Here is a 17,744-nt window from a genome sequence, read left to right as displayed (position 1 = left end):
GTAGTAGTTACCCCCGTAACCTCACAACGTTCATTATTAAGAAATTAATTTGGACAGCTATGGACAAAAGGTATGTCAAAGACCACTTACAGTTCTTATCCTTGCTAGCCTCAGTTAAGAACAAGCCACCAGCAGTTTTCTGCTCCACCTCAGCAACCTAAAACAATGTAATCCAGCTAAAAGTGAATATCAAATTAAAATATCATTTTAATGCACGTGTTTAACTTTAATGAAATTACTTGTATAGATCAAGCCTGGAGAACCTTAAAAAACAGTACCTTTTCTTAAGTTCCACTAGTTAAGGACTCTTCAATCACTGGATTAATAACAATAGTTACAATATACATAGGATGAATTTATCTGACCTTGAATAAAACTAGGTCATTTAGAGGCTTGAGATCTTTGACTTCGTCAGTCTCAAGAATACCCACAATGTCATCTTCCTTCAATAAAAGATGAGTTTATCCATCAAACTCGAGTTCTGTCCCAGCATATTTGGAATACAAAATTGGTGCTCCAATCTAGGCAACAAGGTAAAAAACAAAATTAAAAAGAATACTCAAACAAACAGTTCAGAGCATTGGAAAGCGCTGTGAAATCACCTTGGTAATTTCAAGCTTGTTCTTCCCGAGAGTCTTACCCTCCTCAACAGCAACAAGCTCACCTCCTTGTGGTTTTGATTGGGCTGTTGAAGGAAGCAAAATACCTCCTACAGTTTTCTCCTCGGCAGACTTGATCTTAACAAGGACTCTGCCACCCAAGGGCTGACAGAAGTGTACTGCACAGTTGAAAAAGAAATGAGGATGAGCAATGTAACCGAATGAGAAAGAAGAACTTAAACTTACACGTTTGCACATTTTCCACTGGAAGCAACTACAGATAAAATGCATGCCATTAATTTTCTATGCAAAACTGAACAAATCATTTCTTTCTCTTAAACTTATTTTCCAAAAACCATTGTCATTCAGCCAAATGGCCAATAATAAAAAGAAGCGTAGATAAAATACTAGATAAATAAAATACTAGATGAAATTAATTAAGAAATGTAGAACTCTTCATTTGATACTTTTATAACAAGAAACAATAAACTCACACATTCACACCTAATTCATCAAAAAGAGAGTCAAGACAACAAAACAGCACTCTTTACAGAGGGTTTACTACTTAAAAACAAAGACATTTTCAGCGTCAGAGAGAATTTCAAAACGCACCATCTCCACCTCACCACAGCTCGTTCAGAGAATTAACAAAAACAGTAAAAGCTCATTTTCATTTTGCAGGTTCGAAATATAAAAAAGACAACTTCTTATGGCGATTTGGTAGTATATTAATAAAAGATTACGAAAAACAACATTCCACTGGAACTTCTTTCCGATAAACAATTGTATTGAAACAATGCAAACACCGAACAATTCAATGGGATTCCTCTTTAATAATTCCATTAAAACATGCACAAAACATAATTACTACATGCTTGGTAAAACGTGTTACAGTGACTATACACTAACTCATGATTCCATATATCACAAACGCAATTAAACAAACATTTACCTCTCCAATCCTTTTCACAGTACCAATAACATCCTACTTGACAAAATTCACACACACCCATTAAACAAAGATAAATTTTCTAAAGCAACAAGTCGTTTAAATGACCTCTTATTTTTATTACTACTGGAAGTAACTGAAGAAGAAGAAAACTTCACATTTGAAAAACGAAGGCAGTAATTAAACTTCACATTTGAGAACACAAACCCAGTAATAATGAAAAGATGATACCTTTGGAGTAACAATGGTGGCAGCAATAACAACAAGTCGTTTAAATGAGGGAGTTTGAAAATCTTAAAATCAATTACCTGTTGGGGTTGTGTTGATTCATGATTGTTCTTTGCAGGTGAACAAGTCACTAGCTTACAGATCAATCGGTTATTCTGGGATGAAATCTTTGGAATGTGGGAATTGGTGGTCCAGCTTTCTCTTTTTCTGCAGCGTTCTTTCAGAATTGGACAACCTGTAATTCTCAGCAGTTGAAGTCAAGGAATCTACAAAATCTAAAGTCCAATGTTTGAATTGCAGTGAGTTGGTTGAAGCCCTGGGGAAGTGACGACTGTGTAAACCAAAAGATGGAGAAAGGGTGAAGATTTGGGTAGTCATTTTCGTTGTTGGTGGTGTCGGGGGAACCAATTCCACTGATTGACTTTGAAAGAAAACCTGTATCCCAGCATAATTCCAGCTCTTCAAGGAGGGGAGGAAGGCAAGGTTGCCTCCCCGTCAGTTGTGGACAATACCATATCTTTAGACTTCTGAGTGCGGGAGAAAACAAGTAGTGCGGCACCACCTTCAACTTAGGGCAAGAAATGATCTCCAATTCACAAAGACAGGGCATGATGAAACCTTCTTCTTCTTATTGGAAGCTTTATTTCATCCATACCCCGTGGGAAATAACTCAACTCATCAGTTTTTTCAAGTTCGAGATGTCTGAGATTACATAATTTTCCAATTCTTTCAGGGAGTTTTTTTGAGAGATCTACACCCGTTTAGTTTCAACGTCTGTAAATTAAATAGATTATATACTGTTTCAGGTAGCTCCTTTATCCTCATGTCAGACAAATTGAGGAGTCTCAGATGTAACAATCTGTCCATCTCATCTGGAAGTTCTTCTGACATATAAATAATTTAAGACGCGCACTAGTATCCACCTCATATCATGCACAAGGTCATGCATCTTGCAACCAATGACGCTGCCTTCACTGTCTTTTTTAAATTTTTGGAACAAAGAGCGCATCGTGAGATCATTGAAATACCATGTACCAATTTTCTCTGGATCTTTAGAGCTATCATAGCTAAAAAACCCTTGCGCCATCCAAAGCTTGACCAATTCATCTTTATCTATTTCCACATCTTGTCGAAAGACAGCACAATAAGAAAAACACCGCTTCAAATGCGAAGGCAATGCATAATAACTTAATAAAATAGAAGGTAAAAAACCATGCTCATCTTCTGACATTACATCCCATATGTCACTTGTATGTACATCTTCCCATTCTAGTACGGATTCTTTAAGGAACATAAGACTTGCGATAATCTTTACCGCTAGAGGGACACCCTTACAGTTCCAGGCAATTTTTTTTCCAATTTCTTCAAACTTTTCGTTATCGTCTTGTCTTTTCCTGAGAGCTATATGTTTAAAGAATGACCAACACTCTTCCCTAGACAATTGTCCAAGCCTATGGATATAGGTGGAGCTCATCCTCTTTGCAATGTTTTCATCTCGAGTAGTAATTATTATTCTGTTTCCATATGCACCACCTTTTAGTGAGACCTTCAACTTTCTCCAAATCTCAGGATCATAGGTCCATACATCATCTAGCACAAGAAGGAACTTCTTTCTTTGTACGGACTCAGACAAACGTTCATGCAGATCTTGTGATGCTACAGTACTAGGGACACCACCAGTAGCTTGTTGAATAATAGATTTGGCCACCCTTTCAAGATCAAAAGGCTTCGAGACACCCCCACATCAACTTTTCAAAGTTGTTCGTCACTTGCCCATCTTTTAGGATTACTTGCACGAGTGTCGTCTTGCCGAAACCCGCTGTACCAACTACGGAGATGAGTGGGACATGTGAATCATGATGACTAGTCTCACTCAGTAACATGCTTACTATACTATATACATCATCAACACGACCATATATTTCAGAATCATCAACAAAAGAGCTCATTACCGGTCGAGGTTCTTCACGACTTTGCCTTTCAGTGAGATGAAGTAACGCTAGCTATATCTTTGACAGTCCCTAGTCTTTCGTTTATGTCAATCATCTTACTACCAAAATCATTGTGTACATTATCACTTTTTAAACAGGAAAATAGAGAAAACAAGCAGGACCAAACCTTCTCACTGAGGGGAGCATAGTCGACATCAAGTAGTATGTGAGCTGAGAATTTCGGTTTTCCACTCGTCCAATACATCGTCTGCAACATAGGAGATGCGTGTGAGTTGTTTTAACCAGACCTTCACTGCTCCGTTCTTAGCTTGCTTTTCCTCTACATCCTCAAGCACTCCTCGGATAAGAGAGAGTGTATCAGTAAGTTTTGTTGGAATCTCTTGTGTATTTCTAAATACTAGTGTGTGTGCAAAGTGGAGAAGATGAACAAATGGTGTTCTCTCCACTTAGTGCATAGTAGATAGTCCCACATTCGTTATCCACCACATTGGGTAGGGTTCAGGCTTGGGCTTGGGCTTGGGCTTACTATTGTGGGTAGTGGTTTGACCAATAGCCTAAACTTGTTTTGCTTTTTTCTTGAGCAGTAAGTTTCGGTGTTCGAGTTGGTCTCTCTTCCTTATCTGTTTAGGAGACCGACCTAACCTCTATAAATAGGACTGTGAGTCTATAGAGAGAATTGACTTTATGAGAAACTCAAGAAACAGACCAGTCTTTTTATTCTTCTCTTCTTCCTGTAGCCGCCAGAGAGAGTTATATTGTTGTTCTAGAGGGTAGTCTATTCTAGTGCAAAGTCGACCGTATCATTAACCATTGAATCTGTGAGGAAGACGCCATCGCCGCCTTCGCTACTAGAAGGGACGAAATCTTTCCTTAAGGGCGACTTAATCCGCACCTTTGGTTATTCCGATTCTTGTTGTCCTTGTCTCTTCATTCTTTCTATTGGCATTGGCCGCCCTCAAATCATAAAGCCCATATGATTTGAGGGGCAGCTTGAAACCCTTTATCTTTATGAGGGTCGGGCCCGCGGGCCAACACTTGAATTATAGAGCCCTTGCCCTCACCTCGGCCCCCTTTAGAATACTATGGGCCGGCCTCGGGGCGGTATCCTGGACATGTCGATTATTCAAAACTCTTGAATCTGACTTGTTTAGACTTCATTAACATATTTGGTTTTATCAAATTTCATTAACCGGATTAACATGTTCATTACAAAAATTCTTGAAAACCTATCAAACTTCATTAACATATACAATAGAATATATGAATATATTATATAGGATAGAGATATATCCATATAATCTTCAGATCCTATAGAATATATTCACATATTCTAACGATATATTCATTACAAGAGAGAGAACCTTCATTACAAGACTTCATTATATCAACTACTATACTTGAAATTTACATTTCTACCCTATGTAATAATAAGTAAAACTTAAAACCCTAAGGGTATTATAATGTAATTTTGTTTAGAAAATCTAAATATCAATGAGGGCCTTAATACGGGCTTTGTGGGGCTTTTGGAGGGTCGGTGAGGGGCAGCCCTCATGTTTCCATATCTAGGCCTTTACCCTCCCCTCAAAACATGAGGGGTCGGGTTGACCCTTCCTCAAATTGCATCGCGGGCTTAAATTTGAAGGCTTTTTTAGTCTATGGGCGGGTCGGGCCGGGGGCCGAGGGCTTGAGGGCCGTTTTACACCCTACTAGCATCTCTTGTTATACATTTATACATTTATACTTTAGTAGTTGTTTCAATACAAACTAGATTTTGGACGGGCATATGCCCTCTATCTATTAAATATTTTGTGTCTTTGAAAAGGCTTTATAAAATGTCTCACACAAATTTTCGAATCGGAATATATTTTTATTGAAAATAAATCGAAATATGTTAATGAAGCGATTATGGTGCATAAGTACTTAGAAATTAAGATATCAAATTGAGATAGCATCTTCACTTTATGGTTTAGGATATTAATCCATAATTTTCAAATAAAATTATCTTAAACTCGATCTAGCTTGTATAATAGTTTTTTAGATTTATGGTGATTTAGCAAAGAAATTTTTCGAATCAAAATATATTTTTATTGAAAATAAACCGGCAATCGTTAATGAGCAACATTATGGTGCATAAGTACTTGGAAACTAAGGGATCAAATTGAGATAGCCGAGCAAATGATTATGGTGTATAAGTACTTAGAAACTAAGGGATCAAATTGAGATAGCCTCTTCACTTTGTGGTTTAGGATATTAATCCGTAATTTTCAAATAAAATTATCTTAAACTCGATCTAGCTTGTATAATAGTTTTATTAGATTTATGGTGATTTATCGGTAAATCATCACACCCTTCGATATTTACTAATGTGTACAAATCACTAAAATAGATTGATTGTTTTCATATCCTCAAAGAATACACTACTCCCACTTGAAAAGATTTATCACATGAACGTGTCCTACTGACGCAGTGCCGTTATATTAAATTATTCTAAAAAATATTAGCAACTATGCATAGCTATGAGATATGAAAATTATATTAATTACTCAATTAAATTTCTTGCACCACTCTCTATAAAAAGGAAGCATTAAACTTTGATAAAACTCATCGACTTCTTTTCATTGTTAGTTTTAACAATAGAAGTTTGATTGAAGTTTTTGAGAATGTCCAATTTGGTGAAGATAATATTGAAGCTACTTGAATAGCAAGGCATTCCCAATCACAATAAAAGAAGTATGATAAACATTACTTAAAATGCAAAACTATATTTGTCGAGACATTTATTCCCCCTACATATAATACAAATATATTTTAGGGTTATTAGTTGAATGCATTTGCATCAAGTTTATGATTTTTCATTAATTATTCTTTGAGGTTAGTTTAATGTAGTGCGTTGCATCCAGTTTCCAAATTCTCATTAATTATTCTTTGAGTTTAGTTCAATGCGGTTGCATCAAGTTTCGATTTCCCATCAATTATTATTTAAGGTTAGTTGATTGCAATTGCATCCATTTTATGATATCCCGTTAGTTATTCATTAAAGGTTAATTGATCTGATTGCATCCAGTTTTTATGTTTAGTTAATTAGTATTTGAGATTAGTTTATTGAATTTGCATCCGTTCTCTAATCTCTCGTTAATTACTCTTTGAGGTTAGTTCAATACATCTCATCCAATTTGATTTCACGTTAATTGTTTTTCTAGGTTAGTTCGATAGTTTACAATTTCTATCACGGTTTGCATACATGTAAGAGTCTGTTTTTTTAAACTCACTTTCATTTTGGGTTCCTAATTACTCGTAATTACTCATGTGAGAAGGCTAAAAACCGACATTTATGCTTTGAGGTCGGTCGATCAGATTACATTCGACTTTTCGATTTTTAGGTTAACTATTTTTTGAGGATATTTCAATGCATTTGCATCCAATTCTGATTTCCGTTAGTTAATATCTTATTTTAGTTTAATGCGGTTGCATCTAGTTTTTGGTTTTGTTAATTATTCTTTGAGGTTAGTTCAATGCGGTTGCATCCAATTTCGAATTTATGTTAATTGTTCTTTGAGGTTAGTTCAATGCATTTGCATCAAGTTTTCGATTTATCGTTAATTATTTTTTGAGGTTAGTTCAATGCAGTTACATCACATTTATAATTTCCGATAATTATTCATTTAGGTTAGTTCGGTGTAGTTTCATCCATTTTTCAATGTTTAGTTAATTAGTATTTGAGATTAGTTCATTGCATTTGGATCTAGTTTTCGATTTCCCGTTAATAACTCTTTAAGGTTAGTTCAATACATCTGCATCTAGTCTCTGATTATTTATGCTTTGAGGTTAGTTCGATGCAATTATATCACGGTTTTGATTTCCGTTAATTATTTTTTGAGATTATTTCAATGCATTTGCATTTAGTTTCCGATTTCCCACCAATTATTCTATGAGGTTAGTTTAATGCAGTTGCATTCGGTTTTATATTTTATGTTAATTATTTTTTGAGTTTAGTTCAATGCATTTGCATCCAGTTTCCGATTTCTTGGCTTATTAATTATTATATGAGGTTTGTTTGATGTATTTGCATATCGTTTCCGATTTGCCATTAAATATTTTTCAATGATTTGTATACAATTTCTAATTTCCATTTAGTTATTATCTGACGTTAGTTTAATGCAATTGCACCCAGTTTTCAATTTCTAGTTAATTACTTTTTTAGTTTAGTTTATTGCATTTGCATAAAGTTTCCAATTTCCCGTTAATTACTCTTTGAGCTCAGTTATGCATTTGAATCCAATTTCCGATTTCCTTTTAATTATCCAATGTGGTGTATAATACCAACTTCTACTGATCCATCTGTAGTGTCCTTGCAAACATGACATAAAAAGTAAATTATGTTTGATTTACTATGTGGGATCATTGAAGATTACCAGTTCCCGATTTCCCATTAATTATTATTTAAATTATGCATGACTTACTATGTAGAATCTTCAAAGATTATCTACGAACGGGTGTTGTTATATTAATTATTTTGAAAAATATTTGTAAATATGCAAAACTTTTATATATTAATATTATATTAATCACTCAACCAAATTTCTTATAACGTGAAAACCTTATTCTCCATTAAAAAAAAATAACTCATGTACCTTTAATAAAACCCTTCAACTTCATTTTGTTGTTTAATAATTGAAGTTTAATTGAAGTTTTGTGAGATTGCCTAATAAGGTGAAGTTCATATATATTGTAGCTACTTGAATAGCAAAGAGTTCCCAATCATACGGAAAGAGATAAGATAAACATCATTTTAAATGCAAAACTATACTTACCGAGACATTCCCACAACATATAACCCAACTATGTTTTGAGGTTAGTTTAATGTATTTGCATCCGGTTTCGATTTTTAAGTTATTTATATTTTGAGGTTAGTTCAATCTGATTGCATCCAATTTCCAATTCCGTTATTTATTTTTTTAGATCAGTTCAATGCAGTTGCATCCAGTTTCTGATTTCTCGTTAATTATTCTTTTTGATGAGTTCAATACATTTGCATCTAATTTCCAATTCCCTGTTAATTATTCTTTGAGGTCAGTTTAATACATTTGCATCCAGTTTCTGATTTCCCATTAATTATTCTGTGAGATTAGTTTAATGCATTTGCATCCAGTTTATGATTTCTCGTTTATTATTTGATAAAGTTACATTTGCATCTAGTTTCCGATTTCTCATTAATTATTGTTTGAGATTAGTTCAATGAATTTGCATCCAGTTTCCTATTTACCATTAATTATTTCTTGAGGTTAGTTCAATGCATTTGCATCCAGTTTATTTTTTGAGATTAGTTCAGTGCAGTTCCATCCGGTTTCCGATTTCCTATTAATTATTTTTTAATATTAGTTCCATGCATTTGCATCATGTTTCCAATTAATAATTAATTTTTCTTTGATGTTAATTCAATGCAATTGCATCCAGTTTCTGATTTTCTATTAATTTAATCTTTGAGGGTTAGCTCAATGCATTTGCATCCAGTTTCCGATTTGCCGACAATTATTTTTTTATGTTAGTTTGATGTATTTGCATCCAAGTTTTGATTTTCCGTTAATTATTCTTTGATGTTAGTTTAATACAATTGTATCCATATATATTCAAATTTTATATTAATTACTTTTTAAGATTAGTTTAATGTTTGCATTTGCATCCAGTTTCTGATTTTCCGTTAAATATTATAAGAATTGGAACACTAAAAGTGTTTGATTCGTAATAGAAAATTACTTTTTACAAATCACCTATTGTTTAGCAATTTTTAAAAATATTTGTCATTATTGCTTTGCTGTTATTTTTTTTTTCATTTTCTATTATATATTTTGTGATGTTATTTTTTGTATAATTGTTTTTAACTATGTTTTGAGGTCGTGTTAAGAATATATTCGAAATAAGTCGGTGTTTTATCATAGACACTAAAATTGTATGATTTGTAATAAGGAATTATACAAATTACCTATTTTTTTTTTATTTGATCAAATATATAAGAATTGGAACACTAAAAGTGTTTGATTCATAAGAGGAAATAACCTTTTACAAATCACCTATTTTTTAGCAATTTTTTTTTTATTTGATCAAATATGTAAGAATTGGAAATACACTCAAACTCTCCAAATATAATAATTAGAAATACACTCAAACTCTCCTAAAAGGTTCTATATATGTGAGATTGTAGGTTATTAGAAAATACTATCTTTCATATTAGAGTGTCACATAGGAGAGAGAAAAAACTAACTCTTTCATATTAGAGTGTCACATAGGAAAGAGAAAATCCTCAATTAGAGGTCTCTGCTTTAGTATATAGATAGTAGATATTCTAACAAGTTTTTCGCCTTCTTTACGTACACCTGCCAATAGATTCACCTCTGTTTGTAGGATCGAACGCAATTGCTCCAACACACCAGAGATTACTGCCATGAGCCATAGCGATAAGTGATCAGGTAATGAATATCACATTGGAGAAGTAAAACAACATAAAGAGAAGACGCTCTATTGGCAAAAGATAAGCCGTTCAGGTTCGTTGTTATCTCTAATTTACAAAAGTAGTCCACTGATTCCACGATTCTACCATCTTTTCAAAAAACTTTGTCTCGAACACCAATAATTCACATAGTTTTGTCAAGATACGTTGTTCACACCTTAAAAAGCAAAGAGCATTCCAATTACTTTGCAGAGAATAGTTGTGTAATTTAAAGAAGGCCCCCATCAAAGAATTGGACAAATGAAAAATGATTACAAACAAATAATAATAATAACATTTTTGCTTGTAGATTTATGGTTGATCTTTGAATTTGTATCAAATAAATGCTCATGATTTTTGTTTAAGGAATGTTCCTCCTAGATTGAGGGGTTGCGAATTACTCCTTGATTTATAACAATGGTTTCAGATTTTCAGATTTAGCATTGGCTGCTAAAACTACTCGCAGCGCCGATATACACTGTGAATTTTAAGTTAACGGAAGGGTCAACTGAACTTTCTAGACATTTGTATTTAGGCTCAGTTTAGAATCACTAGATTCGAGTAAACACATAAAAGTCGTAAGTACAATGTTAATGCTGCGATGTAATTTTATCAACCAGTATGTCAAGGAGAAGGTGTCATTATAGAGCCCCTGAAAGTCAAAGAATTTATCTATCTAGGCTGAAAACGCTATTGGCCCTGTTCCAAAATCTCAATTTAATACTAAATTATTAAATTACTAAATTTATATTTAATACTCGTTACTACTAGATCTCAAATTAAAGGAACCGGTTAGATCTCAAATTAAAGGAGGGCTGTTGGAATTAGTAATTTTAGATATAGCAAATTTAGTTAAAGAGAGTTAGATATTAATTAATTATAAAATAGTGTGATTAGTAAACATGAGTTAATATTAGGAAAAGTTAATATTGACAATACAAATAAGATTAGAATTGGATTTGTATTAAAAGTTTATAATTAGTAACTCAGTAGGAATTAGTAATTGGAGAAGCTATATATATGTGTGTGTGAGTGTCTAGGCTTTAGTCTAAAAAGAAATAAGAGAATAATAAAAGAGATAAGTAAGAGAATAACAATAGAAATGCATTGAAGCGGTAAGTTTTTTTATTTTTTAAGTTTATTATAAATAGTTGAATTGATATAATAAAGTTGATTTAGTTCAAATTTGTCTTCTAAGCGTATTATTTAATTTAGTGTATTTGAATCAAAAGATTAGATTCTATACTACTAAATAATAAAAATATAATTGGAAAATTAATTTTTTATAAATTGAATACAGGGGAGGTGTTAGTAATTAGTAAATTGTGAAAAAAAATTACCGGGGCACTTAATTGGGATTGCAAAAAGTCAAGCAAGGAGTTTTTTTTTTTTTTTCCTTCTCGTATGGACAACTAAGGGTGAGCATTGGGTGGGCATTAGGCATTGACTAGCTATTCGAATTCTAAAGTTCGGCAGTATTCCGAGTTGCCAATCGTGCATCGTGGATGCAATGCATGTATTTATGGGTGTGCCAAGCTCAATCTTCAAAAAAAATCCAATATACTATTCGACCCACCCTTGAAATAAAAATTTTAAAAGGCCCACAATAGCAACAGAGAATGTAGAATGTGTGTCCGAATGCATGGTGTGTCATGACGCATTCATTGATCGATCGGTGAATCACACACACGACACACCGCATTCAATTAATCTCATACTTCATTATTAATCAAACCTCCCTATTTTACGGGACAATTAGTTTCTTTCTTAATAAATTCAAACACAAAAAAACTATTCGTTAATCATCTTTTTAACAAACACTCCATTCTTCTCCTCAAATCTCAAATCCTCTCCCACATTTGACTTCCCCTGCAACTTCGCTTCAGGTAAATCTGTCCACGTCATTATTATACGTTAAAGAGAGAAGAGATCTAGTTGTAATTAATTGTTTGATTTATTTCTGTTTTTATTATGGATCTTTCTAGAACATGTTATCAGATAGTAAAACAGCTGATTACTACAATTTCACTTTCTTTATTATTTATACTAATGAGATCTTCCAACTTATGTGAGTCTTTTTCGTTCAATACAAGAAGAAAGTGTAAAGAAAATACAATTTTATAATTGTGCAGAAAAGAGGCTGAAGAAATGTTAAATCTACAAAATGACTGCGGGTGTTTTTAGGCAGATATAAGGTTGGAGTTTGGTTTATATATATGTAAGGATGAAAGGAGGGTTTTATGGATTAAGGGGTAAACAGATTTCTCTTATCCTTATTGCTCTCATTTGCACGACTATTATTATTTGGGCATGGGATGGGACTCCACTTCTTGCCACGTTTCTCCCGCCTCAGAGTCCATTATTAAAGCCTTCCCCAGGTTTGTGTTTTGATGCTTAATGTGAGGTTGTTCCAGTTTGAGTTTCAGTGAATGAGATGATTTATGTATGCTTGCTTGTTTTGGTGTAGAAATCATTGTAGGTGTACCTGTGACTAGTTCGATAGATTCAAAAACGGATATTCGTGTGAAAGAAGATTTTGTACAAGGAGTTCCGGAAGGAGAAGAGAGAAATGAGCAGGATAAGCAACTATTAATATCTGACCCTCCTGATAAAACCGATGTGAAAGAGACAACACCTCTCATTGAGCAGAAAGGTACTCTTATCTCTTTGGCTTCAAGTGTTTGTTTTCCCTCTATAGGAAACCTATTATAGCGATACTATGTTTTTGTCCAGAATTAAACATTTCTTATGTCCTTTAATTTCTTGTCGTGATGCAGGCAATCCATATAATTCTGAGGAAGAGATGAAACTCAAACAAGACCTTGATGGTGACACTAAGACAGAACCAGTAAACAAAACTCCTGATCCTGAAACCACTACTTTATACAAGACAGAAACTGACGAGAACTTAACAATAGACCTTGAGGAGAAGAAAGGTAGAATGTCATGTTTGTAATTTGCATTTTAAGTAGTTGGTTCTGTATCAATGTAACTTCACAAGTCTCTGAGCTTTTTCTTATCCCATTTAGGGTTGCTGAAGCAATGTACCGAGCTTTTAGTAGGGTTCTATGTTTTGGTTCATAATGATTTTTTTCTTCTATCTTTACGGTGATGCAGAGATTCCATCAGGTTCCTCAGTAGAAAAGAAGAAATCCAAGAGTGATCTCAGTGGAGAAACAAGTATAGAACTTGTTGAGAAAACTCTTAATTCAGGAGTGACAATGGGTTCTGTAAATACTGCTTCAAATGAAACAGCAAAGGATGAGAACTTAGGCACTGATCTTGTGGAAAAGAAAGGTAGAGTCCAACTTCTGTACTTGTAATTGTTGACACTCACAAGAATGCATGATTGTGATAATGTTCCCCAGAAGTTAATTTCAGGGACCTGCGGTCCAGCTAGTATACCACTTGTTGGATTGGACACAGTTTTAGATTGGATGTCCATATTCACAAAGTGTAAACTAAATGTAAATAAATTACTTATGAGGCTTATTGGAGGTAATATGACTTCATATGACATAAAAGGTTATCTTGTTTGAGTTTGAGGCTGCCTGTTTGTTCTTTTATTCTCTTAGGCTGCTTTACTTTCCGATGTTGGTACTCTAATGAAGATTTTTTTTAAAGACTGTTGTATCATAGTGGTATTGTGTAACTTCAGTTGAATATGGTTGACTATCTAACCCGTATTAAGATTCAACAAAGATTAGATTGGAATCATTGTCTGTCAAATGCCTCAGAAAGTTTACAAATCACTAAATGTTTAGAAAATTGTTAGATGTCCTCCAATAGTTAAAACTATCACAACTCTGTACATGTATTTATTTAGTTGTTGTAAAAATTCTTGAGAGGGGGGAGACTGAATCAAGTAAGTGGAGATGAGTCTGATAAGATGTTTGCCAATCTTGGTTATGTTGACCTTATGAAGTGACTTCTTTTTAGCAAAACAGCTTGAGAAATGATTGATTTAATGGCTAAATTTAACGATTTGAGTAGCAAGCAACATCTAACAGTTTGCAAGTTAACAAAGAATAGTGATAACCAATTAAAAGAATGAGAGTAATAATACTGGCGTACAATATACACGGGTAATGCGATTTGCTAAGAAGGCAAAGCCATACCAGTAGTATTGTTTATTTCCATTCCTGCTCTACATCGGCTGAGGTCACTGCTCTAGTATCAAGTAAAATGAACTTGGTGTGATGGTAGATATGTCTGTGTTTGTAACCCTAGGCTTTCACCTGTGCAACTGTATTTGATCTAATTTTAGATGGATTTAGGTGTTTTTGTCAAGTACCAAACGTGTGTGTTGACTCTTCAGTTTGAATGTTTTTACAGCCTGTAATTATGCCAAGGGAAAATGGGTTGAAGACAGTACGAGACCTTTGTATTCTGGCTTTGGTTGTAAGCAGTGGTTGTCTGGAATGTGGGCTTGTAGACTAACCCAGCGCACAGATTTTTCCTATGAAAGCTTTCGATGGCATCCAAATAATTGTGAGATGCCAGATTTTAAAGGATCATCATTCTTGAAAAGGTATGCTGTTCTCTTTTAAGGTATTCTATGTCGGCGTATCTACCTCATAGATATGCTTAACAGCCAAATGTCTAACTTAATTGGATTCTTTTAAGACATTTATCCTACCTGTCTTATAATATGGTAAATGTCTAAACTAGTGTAATAATTTTATATGATGCATATAGCATGATTATATCTAACTTGGTTTGTCCTTTCAATTTGCCTTATGGAACTCATCCTATACTAAATTCTGATCTGATTCGGCCCAATTGTTGCATGAAGTCATGAGCAGTTCTGAACAGGAGAAGGACCCATCAGACATTTGTTTGACTGTGGTACCCATTGTACCACTTACTCCTTAACAGTGTCTACTAACATTATAGAGTACTGGTCTTTCTTTTCGCCAATAGAATTTTGTGGATCAGCATCATGCAAATATTTATGATAGTTGTTCTCCATCGCTTCAACTATTTTACACACCTGACTATTGAAAAACTTACTGGTTTCATTTGACAGATTTGCATGATGCAATCTTGTGTGGTAGTTGTTCTCCATTGCCTCTAACTATTTCAACACGGCCGGGCTACTTTTGAAAAATCCCCGATTTCATTTACAGGAACTTATCTTCCATATATATTTGCAAACAAATGCAACGAAACCTTTTGTCATCTTGCAGTTAGTGCTGGTGTAACACGTATGGCTGAAGCAAACATAAAGGCAATATACACTCCTCTTTATTATGAGTATGACACATTATAATTATTACTTTTATAAAAATAAATTAAAAATTTGTAATGAAGTGCTGACTTGCTGAGGTTGCATCTCTGTGTAATTTGGTGAGCTGTACTTCTATACTTGCATCACATTCAATATAATGCTGCATACATGCGCCAGTGCCAGAGTACATGGGAAAAGATTCATGGATGCCAGATTTTGACTTTGTTCAAAAGTGTGAATGAGTCGACATCTCTCAAACTACTTGGATTTCCATTATGTCATGATGCATTCAATCATTTCCTTTAGTAGACTTGTTTGATGCTGATAGTAATGATGTTGTATTTTAGGATGCAGGACAAGACTATTGCCATAGTTGGGGACTCACTAGGAAGGCAACAATTTCAGTCTCTGATGTGTATGGTAACTGGTGGTGAACAGAGGTCGGATGTTCTCGATGTCGGATGGGAGTATGGCCTTGTTAAAGCTCATGGTGCTACACGCCCTGATGGTTGGGCTTATCGGTTCCCAAGCACCAATACCACCATCCTATATTACTGGTCTGCTAGCCTATGTGACTTGGAACCTATTAACATAAGAGATCCAGCCACAGACTGGGCCATGCACCTTGATCGGCCACCAGAGTTTTTGCGTCGATACCTTCATAAGTTTGACGTGCTTGTCCTTAATACAGGACACCACTGGAACAGGGGGAAGCTTAGAGCAAATCGATGGGTTATGTACGTCGGGGGTATCCGTAACACCAACAGGAAAATTGCAGAGATAGGGCGTGCCAAGGATCTTGCTATTTACAGTGTTGTCAAGTGGCTGGATTCACAGCTTCCAAAACATCCAAAGCTTAAAGCTTTCTTCAGGACCATCTCACCCAGGCATTTCTTCCATGGTGATTGGAATTCAGGAGGAAGCTGTGATAATACCACTCCATTGGCTGGAGGGAAAGAAGTTTTACAAGACGAGTCAGCTGATCCTAGTGCTTTTAGTGCTGTTAATGGCACGGGGGTTAAACTATTGGACATAACTGCTCTCTCGCAGCTGAGAGACGAGGGTCACATATCAAGATACAGTATCAAAGCTACACCAGGTGTGCAAGATTGCTTGCACTGGTGCCTCCCTGGGGTTCCTGATACATGGAATGAGGTTCTCTTTGCACAAATATAGGCCATAAAATTTCATACTGGAATGAGAAACGGAAAGATTGTTGTAATCAGCAAAGAAGATTCTTTTATCTGACACCGATTGTTTGGTGAAGCAACTGATACTGCTTCGACATTGTCACACGTAAAGCAGGTTGACAGAAGTTAATGCTATTGAGGTTCTTTTGAAGGATTTCAGATTCTGGAATCCGATATGTTCAGATTATGGCTTTAGAACTACAGCCCTTTCGCCTTCTTAACCCTCATTAACATCCTATTCTTTAGTGTTGTCTCTTTCTCTATTTGTTGGAACTGCCGAAAGATTTGGATAGCCAAATTTGCATCTGTCAGTAATGAAAGCATGTGGGTTCTACGGCGGTTGATTGCTTTATACTAGTGCTTGTGGTCTGAAAACTATCACATAGCAAATGTTAAATGTCAGTAAGAAGACGTTGCTTTATACTCAGAAGTATTTTTACCTGCAAATGTTAAAATGTTAAAGTTGATAAGAAAAAAAGGAGAGTTGAAGAAATCATTCCTCTCCATTTCTGCGTGCATTCTTGAAGCCATTAAAGAATCTTGATTAAAGAATCTTGATGTGTTATAATTTGCTTTTGAGAGAATTTTAAAACATGTCAGTCGATCAAGGTACCAAATTTACAGGAGAATCCAGTTCAGTGTTCCCAAAGAAAAGGTCTGACTGTCTTACTACTGAAATGGACTGGGATTTTACATAGTACATACCAACTTTTAGGACCGTCGTTTAGTGAAATTTAAATGTTAAATGGCAATTTGATCTTTTTGTCCCATTTGCCTTCTCCATAATAGGTATGTAGGTGCATAGAGTGAGGTGCCAATCTGAAGGCACTAAAAGGAGGCCGCTCAACTCCAGCAGAGCTATCTTGTGATGAGTCAATCCAATCTGAAACACATAACTGCTTACATAAAGGAAATGCAGAACAGGAATGTCTTAAAAGTTAAAGTTGTGCATATATATATATATATTGCCATATGCAACAGGTTTTGGGTACCTTAACAGTTAACACAATAACACCAATGTTTCCCATACAGATATCAGATTGTATAATGGGAATGATCTAGTAAAGGATTGAGGTCTGAATGGTTACGTGTCACTCATCTGGGGACTTTGG

The 17,744-nt window shown here is 34.7% G+C and overlaps 2 protein-coding genes across 6 annotated transcripts in view; one reads left to right on the top strand and one right to left on the bottom strand.

The window, feature by feature from the left end:
* The window catches only part of LOC147512485 (G protein-coupled receptor 1-like), a 52,841-nt gene that overhangs the window by 12,734 nt on the left and 22,363 nt on the right, over positions 1-17,744 (bottom strand). The window contains exons 1-5 of one of the 4 annotated variants that reach the window (XM_086595503.1): positions 2,432-2,849; positions 1,857-2,011; positions 603-778; positions 366-521; positions 91-157 (exon numbers count right to left, since the gene is read on the bottom strand). The exons of 1 other annotated variant lie outside the window; for it this stretch is intronic. The gene's annotated coding sequence lies outside the window, so the exon portion shown is untranslated. Of the gene's footprint in view, positions 1-90; positions 158-365; positions 522-602; positions 779-1,856; positions 2,339-2,431; positions 2,850-17,744 lie in introns of those variants that run through there. 2 more of the 4 variants (XM_086595500.1, XM_086595501.1) reach the window with 2 other exon arrangements.
* Positions 11,763-16,962, top strand: LOC147512487 (protein trichome birefringence-like 14). Of its 2 annotated transcripts, XM_086595498.1 has the most exons (8): positions 11,763-12,098; positions 12,345-12,590; positions 12,680-12,695; positions 12,738-12,865; positions 12,990-13,148; positions 13,330-13,509; positions 14,548-14,743; positions 15,790-16,962. In XM_086595498.1, exons 2-8 carry the CDS (start codon positions 12,437-12,439, stop codon positions 16,616-16,618), a joined length of 1,662 nt encoding a protein of 553 aa, XP_086451624.1. In that variant the 5' UTR covers positions 11,763-12,098; positions 12,345-12,436; the 3' UTR covers positions 16,619-16,962. The 2 variants fall into 2 exon arrangements, with proteins under 2 accessions (XP_086451624.1, XP_086451623.1); XM_086595497.1 differs by having other exon boundaries at positions 11,765-12,098; positions 12,680-12,865.

This window comes from Coptis chinensis, chromosome 3 (genome assembly GCF_015680905.1).
Source record: "Coptis chinensis isolate HL-2020 chromosome 3, ASM1568090v1, whole genome shotgun sequence".
NCBI lineage: Eukaryota > Viridiplantae > Streptophyta > Magnoliopsida > Ranunculales > Ranunculaceae > Coptis > Coptis chinensis.
Note: the sequence above shows the minus strand (reverse complement) of the source record. Positions and strands in the feature narration are given on the sequence as shown.